This window comes from Dipodomys merriami, unplaced genomic scaffold, assembly GCF_024711535.1.
Source record: "Dipodomys merriami isolate MVZ:Mamm:240054 unplaced genomic scaffold, mDipMer1.0.p SCAF_7, whole genome shotgun sequence".
Taxonomy (NCBI): domain Eukaryota; kingdom Metazoa; phylum Chordata; class Mammalia; order Rodentia; family Heteromyidae; genus Dipodomys; species Dipodomys merriami.
Window position 1 is genome coordinate 7,557,794 of NW_027206290.1, and position 13,141 is coordinate 7,570,934.

A 13,141-nucleotide genomic window follows, 5' to 3' on the forward strand; every position below is an offset into this window, starting at 1 on the left:
CTCTTGGCCTCAAAAGTAGCTGGAATTACAGGCCCATCTGGCATGCCCATCTGTTTTATGTCAGTGCCCTATCTAGTCATTCAAATCAAGCCTATCTATAAAAGTTAATGCAAAGGATAATGACTGTATCTTACATTTTTTATTTTACTGGACCTCTCTGCATATGAGACAAATTATTATAGACAGTTCAGGCTTATTGGCTCTTCCAGATCCTGCCCTTACCTCACTATCTCCCTACCCAGCCTGCCCCTTGTACTTCCAATGGCTCTCATTCTAAATTAGGAATAATAGAATACTCCCAAGTGTGTAAGAGATAACCCCAGCTACTTGGCATGGAAGATGATGCCAGTCCATTAGTCTGCATTAACCTTTCCAGCACTTCCTGCTCTTAACAGGATCTTAGGAAACACCAAACAATACATGAATGAATGAATGATGTCTAAATAATCAGATCAGTGGTGGTAATTAAAATGTTTCTCCCATAAAAATTAGTAAGCATGATGGAGATATATTTTAAAGCAGCATATTATACCCAATCAATATATGCAATTGTTATTTGTCAATTTGAAACCAGTTGGTTAAATGGGGATAATTATACTGTTTTTTAAAAAAAGAGATTATGAAAATAAAGAAGTAGCAAGGAGAGAAACTATCATATGGAATTTTTTTTAATCCTGGGTGTCAGGGAACATATCACTCATGATGGGGAGAAAAAAACAGAACCATAAGTTTACATTTGTTTCCTGTTGTCAACCTGCTATAAAATAAAGTTTTTCTTCTTCATTAAATTCCTACATCTTGTCTTCCTAATGTACCCAGATGCTTTTATTGAAACGAAGATTTGCATCTCTAAAATCAAGCTGCAGAAATGTAATCTTCACAAACTAACTTTAATGATATATCTTTGAAACCATTAATGATAGCCTCTGGCACATATGACTAATTTGGCTTGTGACAAATTGTGGATAGGACAAGTAATCCAGATAGCTACTTCCCTAAAATAACAAAAACAAGGTACATTTTGATGATTACCACAAAGTCAGTGAAATGGATGAAATACAGTATTTCAACAGAAAATGTCCAGGCTCTAAAATGCAAGTGTCATAAACTACTTATCTCCCTAAGTGAAACAAAACAACATCATAATATTTTTGTATTTAATCCTGTGGATCAATTTTGGACTTTGGTTAGTATAATTTTACTGGTTTTGGGTGGGAGGAGGCTTGAGCTCAGAGCCTCATGCTTGCTAGAGAAGTGCTCTACCATTGGAGCCACATCCCATGTCCTTGTTGCTTTAGTTTTGTTGTTGATGTCTCATCCTTTTCTGGGAGAGGGGAGCCTTGCCTCCAACCAAAATCAGCTATTTGCATGCCCTCCCCATTTGCTGGGAATACAGATTCAATATACCACCACCCAGCTTTGTTTATGCAGTAGTGTCTCACTAATTTTGCCTAGACGAATGGCCTAATCTTTTAATCTCTGCCTCCTGAGTAGCAAACCAGTTATACAATAGATTATAGGCAAATGCTTCTATGCCAGGCTACCATGTTATTTCACATTTAAGTACACTAAAAACCTCACTAAGCACCCATTTTGACCACAGACTTCTACATATCCTGTTTCTTTTTTAAATAAAGCATTTCCCTGGATCCTATAGATGAAGACAGTAGATCTCCTGAATGTGTATCTCAGACAGGCTCCCACAGGATATTTAGGAAGAACTATAAATGCAAAGACAACCAAGTCAGTGATACATTGTAGCATCCTTTTTACATTGGCCCAGGGCTCACCCCAGTGAAACAGATTTAAATCATGTAACTTTAGCAATAATAGAAGAAGAGATGGTATTTTTCCTGAAAGAAAAGAAGGCTAGGAAAAAATATGTTCACCTCCTCCTGGTATTTTAAGAATCGCCTCCTTTTTACTTCCTTACTTTTGTAATCATTTTGCTTATCATAGTTTGTAATTACTTCCATTTAATCAATTATTCTGAAATTGACAAAAGTTGCACACAACAGTTTATTAACATGGGGATAATAGGATATTTTAAAATATGTATATATTATGGAATGACCAGATCAAGCTCATTATTATCTGCACTACCTTATCATACACCTGCCAGTTTCTGTGATGAGAAAATGTAAAGCTATTTTCAAGAATATGATACATTGTTATTAATCATAGTGGTCACTTGCACAATAGACTTAATTTTTTCTCCTCCTAACTAAAATTTAGTATCCTTTGACGGCCATCTCATTCAAGCCTGCCCCCTCCATAATTCTCTTTCCATTGAACTGCTAGAGTATAAGCCTCAGAAGATCAGGGAAATATATATTACTCTCATATCACCAAGGTCGAAAATTTGGTGAAGTTGCTTGGAAACATAACAGAGGAAAATAATCTAAGGCATCATCTAAATTAAATAGATATAGGAATAACAGTAAACAGCAAAACAATCTTTTACTGTGAAACTATTTCCAAACTTTGTATCCAAATTCCTTTCTTCTGGGTGTGAGGTAGCCAAGAGTCTAGAACCAAGTCAAATGGCTTTCTCTAACCCCCATTTCCACAACCCCCATATTAGATTGTCCTACTGTCCTCAAAAAAAAATTGTTGATTCAGGCAATGCCATGGTAGGAGGGGCTCCTGAGAATTAAGTCCAGCAGATCTCAATAGCTGTATAGAAAGAAAAATGTTCATACAGCAAGATGAATGGCAGAGGGAGAAATGGCCATGCTTCTTAAACCTCTTACAAATACCAGTGAAACAGACTACTCCGCTGCATAGTGCTACAGAACAGTGAATGGTCTTGCTCTTACCCACTGCAGCCACACTTTTTCTTCTCATTTAAACTAGCTGATTAAAAATATGGAACCATGTTGATGGTGTTAGGAATCAAACCCCGAGCTTCACACTCATGTTAAATGCTAACTGCTAAGCAACATTCTCAGTCCCTGTTTTCATGTGAAGTAAAGAGAGGGAGATGGGGAGGAATGATACTGGAAACTTGCTTTCCTGAGAAATGAACATTCTCCTACTTTTTGTCTTTTCTTTTGGACCTGTGGTTCTATTAGCTCATACCACAGAGCCCATAAGGACAACAATGTGACAACAATGTGACTGCAGGGCCTATGTAGCTTCATTTGAACACAGAATATAACTTCATATTTTGCTAGGGTTATACTTTATCTGTTCCAGTGTCTAGAATCTTCTACCTGCAAACATCAAGTTTAATTTGGAAAAAATCCAATCAAGATGTTAATTTCTTCTAATATCCTTAGAAAGAATTATATAATGGTTTACCTCCTCACCAAGATGGCCATGTCTAAAATATTCTCTTCCTGAGAGCTGCAATCCTCAAACAAAACTTAAGTGTTGTCCTGAGGCCCATGGGCCTACCTTCTCTGTGAATTTATGTTCTTTTGAAAGACCTCTCGTCCTTCCTAATGTATCTCTGGTTGATCTTTCCTCTTTCCTATCTCAACTTCCTTTAGTGTCTCCTCTGTGGCTCCCCAGAAAGCCTGGCTCTCCAGAAAGCCTGGAAACTGCATAACCCATTTTCATAGAATCTGCTACTCCATTCTGCCCTGTGGCACTCACCACAGTAGCAATTTGACACATGTTTGTGAAGTTCTTTGTGGTTTGTCTCCTCCAATTGGCAGAGCTCCATCTGAGCTAGCAGATAGCATGCTTAAGTTGGGCTCTTGTTTTATCTCCTGTGCTGAGTAAAATCTAGCACAAAGTTGGCATAATTCTGAACTATATCCACAGGTCATTTTCATATGCTATTAATTTTCTTTGAGTGAGAGTTTTGACCTACAAGTGGAATTTATTTTCTTAAGTATAGTACTATTCTGATTTTCTGTTTATTTTTTGTCAGTGTTGTTGTGTTTTTCTACACATCTGTCCAATTAATATAACTAAATGTTTAGTTGTAGTCTCTTTTTGTTAATTTCTTCTCTATCTTTCTGGGTTTCTTTTAGTAGATCTAGAATGTCATTTTTTTTTAATTTTTGATAGATCTTTAGATCATTATCTCACTTTCCTTTTTACCCTAACAAATGTATCCAAAGCAATAGACACTCCTATCACTGTGTTTGGCTATATACACCAAGTTTGAGAAAGTAAAAATTTTACTATCATTTAATTTTTTATTTCTTTCATGCTTTTATTTGACCCAAGTATTATATTATAAATTCCTTAATATGAATATTTTCTTACATTTGTATTTTTTAACTTATTTATATTTTGATTGATTGATTGATTGACTTTTGTGTGGTTCAAACCCAGGGTATGTGCCAATCTGCTAAATTCTTACTGGGTTTTTTTGGAATTTGTGTTGCCAGCTATTTGAAGTATGCAGTTAAGTCTTATCTAGTGATTGTAGATTTGTGCCTCCTTTTAATTCTATCTCAATTTGGCTTTGAATATTTTGAGCCTTTTATTATTAGGTCATATAAACTAAGAGTTATATTTGTTTCTAAGTAATCAAACCTATTACAACAAAGTAGCATTCTTTAGCTGTAATAATAGTTCTTCTCTACAGTCCACTTCTTTGTCTGATATTTGATTTGTTTATTTTTATCCATTTTCTGCTGGGATGTTTTTTCCATCCCTTTATTTTTTAACTATTCTGCATCTCTATATTTAGAGTGTGTTACCATAGCAAGCTCTTCCATGCATGCCCCATTTCCTAGGCTCAGTCTACCTTTCTTGGTCATTTCTCCTGTGACCAGTTTTTTGCCAGTGTAAGGTGCAGCACTCGTAGTGTGTGACTTTCTGCCCTGAGACACATGCACAGTGGACAGCACAGTGTGAAGGAGGAAGCAGCTCTTGGCCACAATATGGGACCCGAGGAATCATTTTCTCACAAAGGCTTCTTGGGACTCCCAGGCCGCTGTAGTAGGCATCTCTGCAACATTCTCACCTCCTCATTTGCATCCTCCCCACTCCCTTATCAGCTACTAGCAAATTCCATCTCAGCTTCTGCTTTCTTTTCTTCCCTCTTTTTTTTTTTTTTTTTTTTTTGAAGAGTAAGGGATCACACTGGGCTTGAATAAAGGTCCTGGTGCATGCTAATTATGTGCTCTACCACTAAGCCACACCCCAGTGTCACTTTTGGTTTCCAAAGAGAATTCAGGCTAAGTGAAGTCTAATGACAGAAAATAGTGGGGGTGTGAAAAAAAATCTTTTAAAAAATTGGAATAATTTGACTAAATTTAACTCAACAGCTTATATATTTGGCTTTGACTCTGTTATTTTACAATTGACTTTCTATCTGTCCCACTCATTTTGTTTCTTCATCTTTTAAATCAGCTTTTATTTTTAAATTTTAACCATCTGCTAGGTTTACCACTTTTTAGTGATTATTCTATATTAGTGATCAGCAAAATTGTATCTATATAAAATAATAGTCAAGTCCAATTATCTATCTTTTTCCCTTTTAGAATGATCTAGTCTAGCCTTGATGATGATTATGTATGTTTAATAAAATGTTTAATGGTTTAAAAAAGTAACAGATTACATTTTCCCCATAGGCATAGAAGGAAACCAATTTTAGCCCCATTTTAGAAACAACTCTCCAGTTAGAGTCATCAAGCAGTGAAAGTTCTGTCTGCTGATTACTAAGTGCTCATTATAAGAAACACTAAGACCAGAAGTTTTAAAATAATTTGTTCAAGTTTTAAAATAATTTGTCATCAGAATGTGGAGATGATTACAAGTTTGGCATTGGTTTGATGAGCTAGCCTCCAGTGTTGTTGGGGTTTTTTGTATATGTTTTCCATAATTCCAGTTTTTCCATTTCTTTAATATCTGGCTTCCTGGTTTCTGATGTGAATTATGGAAGTTAAGCTGACTTTACACACCTTAATAATGAGCAGAACAATGAAAATCCCTGACAATAGGGAGTGTTAAACTGAGCCCACTTTGTAGTCTGACACAGTGAATGACTTTGCTTATACAAAGGCAGTCACTGATTCTTTTTAACAGAACAATGGCTCAATGGGGCTTAAAAATGGATAAAGACTGAATTTACCATGCAGTAACAGAAATAAAAGAACATTGACTTATTTGATTTGAGAGGAGAAATACTATCAGCAATTAAGAAACTTGCTGCCATGTAGACAAAAATGATATGTCTTTTTTATTGTGGTGTATTTTAAAGATTCATTAGCTCACTCATTCAATCAGCTCACATTTAAGGGGACAAAAGCTAAGAAAAGGAATGGAAAAATCTTATAATGCTTCCTCTACATGTCACAAGTGGAGTTACCTGAATACTCTGTGTGTGTGTGTGTGTGTGTGTGTGTGTGTGTGTGTGTGTGTGTGTGTGTGTGTGTGTGTGTGTGTGTGTGTGTGTGTACCGAAGTTTGAACTCAGTGAATTCCTCCCTCATTTAGCTTTTTCCACTTAAGGCTAGTGCTTTATCACTTGAGCCACACCTCCACTTCTAGTTTTTTGCTGGTTAATTGGAGATAAAGAGTCCCCTGGACTTTTGTGCCAGGTTGATTTTGAATGGTGATCCTCAGATCTCATCCTCCTGAGTAGCTGGGATTACAGGTGAGCCATCAGGGCCCAGCTCATTGAACACTTGCTAGAGGATTCACATCTTTTGAAATAGAATGCTGTCTGCTTTTTTAAAAAATTAAATTTTATGAGAAAGACATAAGCAATTTAAGTATATTTTTCCATTTGAAATAGAATGTGTATGGCAATAAGGAATGGATATTTGGGGTACAGGAGTTGCTAGGAATCAGGGGTCTTGCTTGCAGCTGGGGTCACGCCATAATCAGCTCACTGTTGCTAACTAACTAATGTAAAATGACAGCCTGAGAAACAAGTTGACAAAAATGTTGAGGATCAAGGATAGAAGAAAAGGAGGCTAATACCATTGCCCACAGCTACATCACTTGGTATGTTGAATGTCTCTCTACTTGTCTGATATTCTCCACAGATTTGTACTCCTGACTTGGTGGTATTCCTGGCTTGTGCCAATCAGAGGCTCAAAGAAAGATTGCTGAAACGTGCAGAACAGCAAGGGCGGCCTGATGACAATCTAAAAGCTACCCAAAGGAGACTAATAAACTTCAAGCAAAACGCTGCTCCATTGGTTAAATACTTCCAGGAGAAGGGGCTCATAATGACAGTAAGTTAGTTTTACTCTCACATGCCCAGTCCAAGAATGATCGATCATGTTTGTACTTTCTCACTTGTCATGGTTGTATTTTATCACTTAGCTGCTTGACTTTATGAAGTGCCTTTGGGAAGGGCAAAAGAATCATTTTTCAAAAATCAATCATTTTGCGCTGACTTTTTTGTTTGTTTGCTTTTTGGTCGGTTGTGGGGCTTGAACTCTGGGCCTGGGCACTGTCCCTCAGCTCTCCAGTTCAAGGCGAGCGCTCTACTACTTGAGCTACATCGCCACTTCTGGTTTTCTGGTGGTTTATTGGAGATAAGAGTTTCACAGAGTTCTGCCCGGGCTGGCTTTGAACTGTGATCCTCAGATCTCAGTCTCCTGAGTAGCTAGGATTATAGGCGTGAGCCACCGGCGCCTAGCTCTGACTTGTCTTTATTTAGCCATTATGTTTCTTTTTATGTATTTTATTTTATTTTAGTTGATTTTTATGAAAGATAAAAATATTTAACCTTGTTTAGAAGTCTATACTTCTCAAGTAAAAAAAAAAAAAGGTATGTTGAAGTTAACTATTTTGATTATTTTCAGCACTATTTGTCCAGTTCCACAATGCTTCTGCCTTTGAAAATGTTGCAAAATTGATAGCCTTCTAAGTAACAGTTGGCCTGCTGTGCTGTTAAATTGTCTTAAGTCTTCTGTATCATAATGTACTACAGAAGTATATTAGATTCTGATTTCCTAATGTCTTGACATGAAGAGGTGACAGTGTATTGAATTAGGAGGAGTTATTTCTTTGCTTATTTGGAAGAGTAAAAATGTTAACATTTGGGCTGGGAAGGTGGCTCAGTGGTAGAGCGCATGCCTTGCATGCCAGAGGCCCTGGGTTTGGTTCCTCAGCACCATATAAGTACAGAGCATAAAAAAAAAAAGTTAACATTTTTCTAAATATTCAGTCTGCTTTGTAGTTTATTATATTCAATGACAGATGACCAAGATCACTAGTTAATGCAGTTCTTAGAATCTCGAACAGTAGAGACAAAGGCTGAACTCAATATGTGATTCCCTACAATGTCAAATTTAAATACTAAATCCCAGAGGAGAACAGTAGGATCCCAGGCCATCTGAAGAAAGACCTTTATACAGCACAACACTCAACCCACAGGAGCTCTACAATAGCCAGGCAATGGCAAGTCTCAACACAGCCTCCTGTCTACTCTTGGCCCTTCCAACAAGATCCATGATTCTTGCTAGTGGGCTGGTAAGTCCCCAAAAGAATCTAGTTTCTAGTTTGAGGCAACAAGATCCAACAAACTTTCTATGACCTAACAATTTCTGGGTTAAAATTACTCTCATTAGACAAAGATGCCCTTAGACCTGAAAGAGACCCTCATGACATTTGAATACTGAATTTGACAGTCTTGAAATATTCATTACAGTTGCTCATTGAGTCAAAGTTATCATGTCAGAGAGTTGTAAATCTGATCTGAAAAATTGTTCATAATGCTAGAGTTCATTTTTTGGCTTAGAACAGACAGTGAGTAATAGGAAAGATTCAGGAAAATGAGAGTAAATATTTCTGTGGCTATTTTGGGAATGATTGTGTATTTTTCTCATCAATTACCAATGCTGATTTTTGCATTGTGTTGTGAAAAAGGACTAAACCTCAACTGCAAGGTGAAGAGCCAGAGTTTTAATTGATGTGTGCAAGGCTGAACGGTATCACCAGTGTCTCTCATTACTCCCTGCTTGTCATGTTCGTCATCTCTAGCAGAGTAGATTTCCCCAATGAATGCAGAGTGAGGATTGTTAATTTACTAATATTTTGCATGGAGGTGAAATGCCATTGACTCTAATTGAAAGAGTCAATAACAATGTGGATGACAGCCTGAAACCTCGCTGCAAACACCAAATGAGCTTTAAGATAAATATCTCTAATTACTGGGAGAAAACTTGCCTTGGAAAGTCACCTTTTAGAAAGAAGTGAGTAGAGACAGCTCTGGAGAATATAACTGGGGGAAAAAATAATCTGTCAGCGAGGCAAATGCTGCATCCTGGAACCCATGTTCTCTTTCAGAGGTTGGCTCTGACTTCAGTTTTGAAACTGAAATATATTTGGTAGAATGTCATGTATAAAGATGAGCCAAATAATAAAAATGATCATCCTTACTAATCGCAAGCCTGTTAAGATTTTAATAAGTATCTTTTGGTCTCTAGAGCCAACCCCAAGTATATCTTTTTCTCTGTCGTTTCTTCCCTCTTCCTTTTCTTCACCTTCTAATTGAGTCATTTATTCATTAAGTAAATATTCATTGAAAACCAAGATACTCTGCTAGGCATTCAAAGCTAAATGCACAAAGAGTGAAGATCTTTATTTGTTCACTAATATATTCCAAGCACCGAGAACAGGACTTGTTAAGTCCATAGCAAGTTCCAGCTAAAGGAGGAAGCTTGTATTCTATAGGGCAAGACGGTAAACAATGAGTTACCATGTGTGATGACTACAATTAATTTTTTTAAGTCTGTCAAATGTGCAGGGAGCTCTCATATAAGTCATACACTATGTTAGGGGCCAGAATTCCATGTAGTGACAGAATGGGGTCCTTCCTTGTCCTCAAGTTGGATAAATCATTTATCTCCACGCAGACTTCCTAAGGACCATCACATGATGACTCTGCTCGGAGCAGTTGAGAAACTTCATTGAGATGTTCCTCTTCCCCAGGGCTTTGGAGTCTAAACTCCACTTGGAATCTCAGCTTTGCTGGCATTTAGAAGTTTCATGATACCCCATAGCTGTGAATCCTGAAGCTGGGAATTGCAGAGGATGTCACCTGTCCTGTAATGCTTAGGGGGTGCGTTGAGAGGATGTGGATAGCATGATAGTGTTTAAGATGCTCCAGGCAGCCTCACTGCCTGATTCGGATGCCACTCACTGGTTCAGATGCCACCACCTACCTGCAGAGTAGCTACCTCCTCTGTGACTCACAGTCCTTTCCTGTAAAATGGGTGTAATCACCAATTATACCCAGTATGGTTCTGGGAATGAAATGGATGTCAAGTGCTGAATGTGGCCTGTAGAGCATTGTGTGTGTAATGCTAACTTATTTTGTTTGTATTTCTGCCTCTCTATTCCTTCCCCTTTAATGTTATAAAGTTAACCTAGTCATGGGAGTTGCAAGGTATATGAAGAAGCTTCTTAATTCATAATCAAGTTTACCAACTGGTTCTCTTCAACCAGAAAAAAAAGGCAGATTAAAAAATACTAAAATCAGGACTATTTCTTGCCTGCTTACACCAGTTATCCTGGAGAAATGGGCAAGTGACTATAATCAGACCCCCTATTCCTGAATTTCAGGACTTAATAGAAGAGAATAGGAGCTGGAGGCATGGCTCAGTTTGAAGAGTGCTAGCCAATGAGCAAAAGTGGCAGGTGCTGACTTCAAGTTTCAGTCCTGGTCTTGGACCTAAAAAAAGGAAGGAGGGAAAGGAAAGAAGGGAAGGGAAGGGAAAGGAAAGGAAAGGAAAGCAAAGCAAAGGGAAAGGAGAATAACATTTGACTAAAAGGGGCTAGGGTGATGGTGGCTTTTTCCTTTACAAAGTAAGGCCTTTCTCTCTCTCTCTCTCTCTCTCTCTCTCTCTCTCTCTCTCTCTCTCTCTCTCTCTCTCTCTCTCTCTCTCTCTCTCTCTCTCTCTCTGTGTGGTCATGGGGTTCGAACTCTGGACCTAGGAGCTGTCCCTGAGCTCTTCAGCTCAAGGCAAATACTCTACCACTTGAATGACAGCACCACTTCTGGTTTTCTGGTGGTTAATTAAAGATAAGAGTCACACAGACTTTCCTTGCCCAGGCTGGCTTTGAACTGTGATCCTCAGATCTCAGCCTCCTGAGTAGTATTATAGGCACGAGCCACCAGTGCCCAGCTTCTTCTTCTTGTTATTCTTTAAAAGGGGTATTTTAACACACACACACACACACACACACACACACACACACACACACTCAAGAATGGTTAGTGGATTCTAAATAAAGTTTCTAAACAAATGTTTGGCTTTTACGAAAACTCCCAGCATCTGCCTCATTTGCTTTATTTTTGCCTTGGCAATGGGAACTTTCATTACCAGCTAGCAACAGTTCTAGGGAGCACAGCTAGCAGACACACCCTTGTCCTGCTACACTGTTTATTTCCTCAACACTAACCCTGGGCCTGCAAATCCCCAGGTATGCTTCCATTTCTTAATGTGCCCCATAGTACTTCCTTCAAATTTGAGGATCCCCTTGATGACAGTTCAAGTTTACCACTGAAACTATGTTGTTCTCCACCCATCAGATACTTTTAACCCCAAGGAAAAATAAACAGGAACATAAACGCTAACTTGTATACACTGCTTGGTAATTATTCATTAACTTCAAGCTTCCTGGGAGTAAGCACTCATATTTAAATTATAAGAACACTTATCCCTAAACTCCCATCAGCTGATCATCATCACCATCTCTCTTAGGACAGGATGGAAAAGAAAGAAAGTGAGAGTAAGTGAGGCAGTCAGAGGAGATAGATACAGAGATGATAGAAAGAAAGAAAAAGAGAGAAAGAGGAAGGAGGGAAGGAAGGAAGGAAGAAAGGAAGGAAGGAAGGAAGGAAGGAAGAAAGGATGCAAGGAAGGAAGAAAATAAGAAAGCCTAATAACATAAACCCTCTAGAGATTCAGCAGCTACTTGAACCTAAGAAAGGTAACAAAATCTTTTCTAATTAATACAAAAAAATGTTACTGTTTCTTTTTTTAAAAAAGTTGTTACTGTTTCTTAATAGATAAAAGGCTGATGAATTTGCCATCTGTAACAGGTTGAAGACACTTTTTCTGTAAGCACCAAGGCTATTATGTCCTATGTAAATATCCATGGCCACATGTGCCACAGTTATACCACATGGCTGATTCTGTTTGTTGAATCTAGTAACTAAGAAAGTGTCTAGGAGGAGTTACTAAAGGCTAAAAAGTAGGAAGCACCAGAGGAGGCATCCCATAGAATATTTTAGTGAGAACAGTGTATTTTTGCACCTACGTATATGACCCTTTGGCTTTTTCCCAGTGCCTCAAGTATTTTTACATTTAGTAAACAGTACTTTCTAGCATGAAACCTGGTTATGAAAGGGCCTAGAAATCATGCAATCAATTCCTGTTTCCTTGACTTGAATAAAGAGAAAATTATAAGGAATCTCTAGGCAGGAAACATCAAATCCTACTGTGTGCCAAACAGGTAAGACTATGTTGTCCTTAGGAAAAGCACCATTGATCAGTTCAGAAGGATATCATCCTTTGGCTACCTTCTAATGCACCTGTTTACACAGGTCTTTATAAAGGTGACTCAAAAAGAGCAGAACTAAATTGAAAAGCAAATCTTATTACTTCCATAAGTTGCCATTACTGTGGGTCTAAAACCTGAAATACTATGATGCTAGTCTCATTATCTGTTCTTTTATATGGAAGAAAATAAAAGAAACAAGCACACATCCTGACTCTCAACTTTGCCATCCCCAAAGCTCACTCCACTCTGTATCAGTGGTTTTCACACTCAGCAGGCAGAAAGCAAAGCAAATGCCTCCGTGAATACATCTCCTTTCAAAGCTGGAAATTGAAGTTGGAAATTGATGCCACCCCACTGTCAGCTCCTAATGATAAATCCTCTCAAAACAGCAATGCAGTGTTCTCATGGCAAGGTTCTGTAAAATATTTGCAAGCAATATACGAAAGAAGTTTAAGAATGAGCATGTGTCCTATTCTGCAGTTTATTACTACAGATACCTGTGGAATAGGGTACACAAAGCCCTGACTGATCATTAGTGTAAAGCAATGCCCTCATATGCTACTGTGAAATAAATGATGTGGACAACCTGAAGAAAACACTCAAGCTAACACATTTGCAAGATGCACATTAAGGAATTTTTAATGTTAAGAACTGCAGTGGCAGATCTGCTTAAGAGTAGAGCTTTTAAAAAATACATTACTGCTACAAGG

The 13,141-nt window shown here is 37.9% G+C and overlaps 1 protein-coding gene across 3 annotated transcripts in view; it reads left to right on the plus strand.

The window, feature by feature from the left end:
* The window catches only part of Ak5 (adenylate kinase 5), a 251,680-nt gene that overhangs the window by 50,943 nt on the left and 187,596 nt on the right, over positions 1-13,141 (plus strand). For all 3 annotated transcript variants that reach the window (XM_070007330.1, XM_070007332.1, XM_070007331.1), the window contains exon 6: positions 6,956-7,147. In XM_070007330.1, coding sequence (XP_069863431.1) covers positions 6,956-7,147 — 192 coding nt within the window. The remainder of the gene's footprint in view (positions 1-6,955; positions 7,148-13,141) is intronic.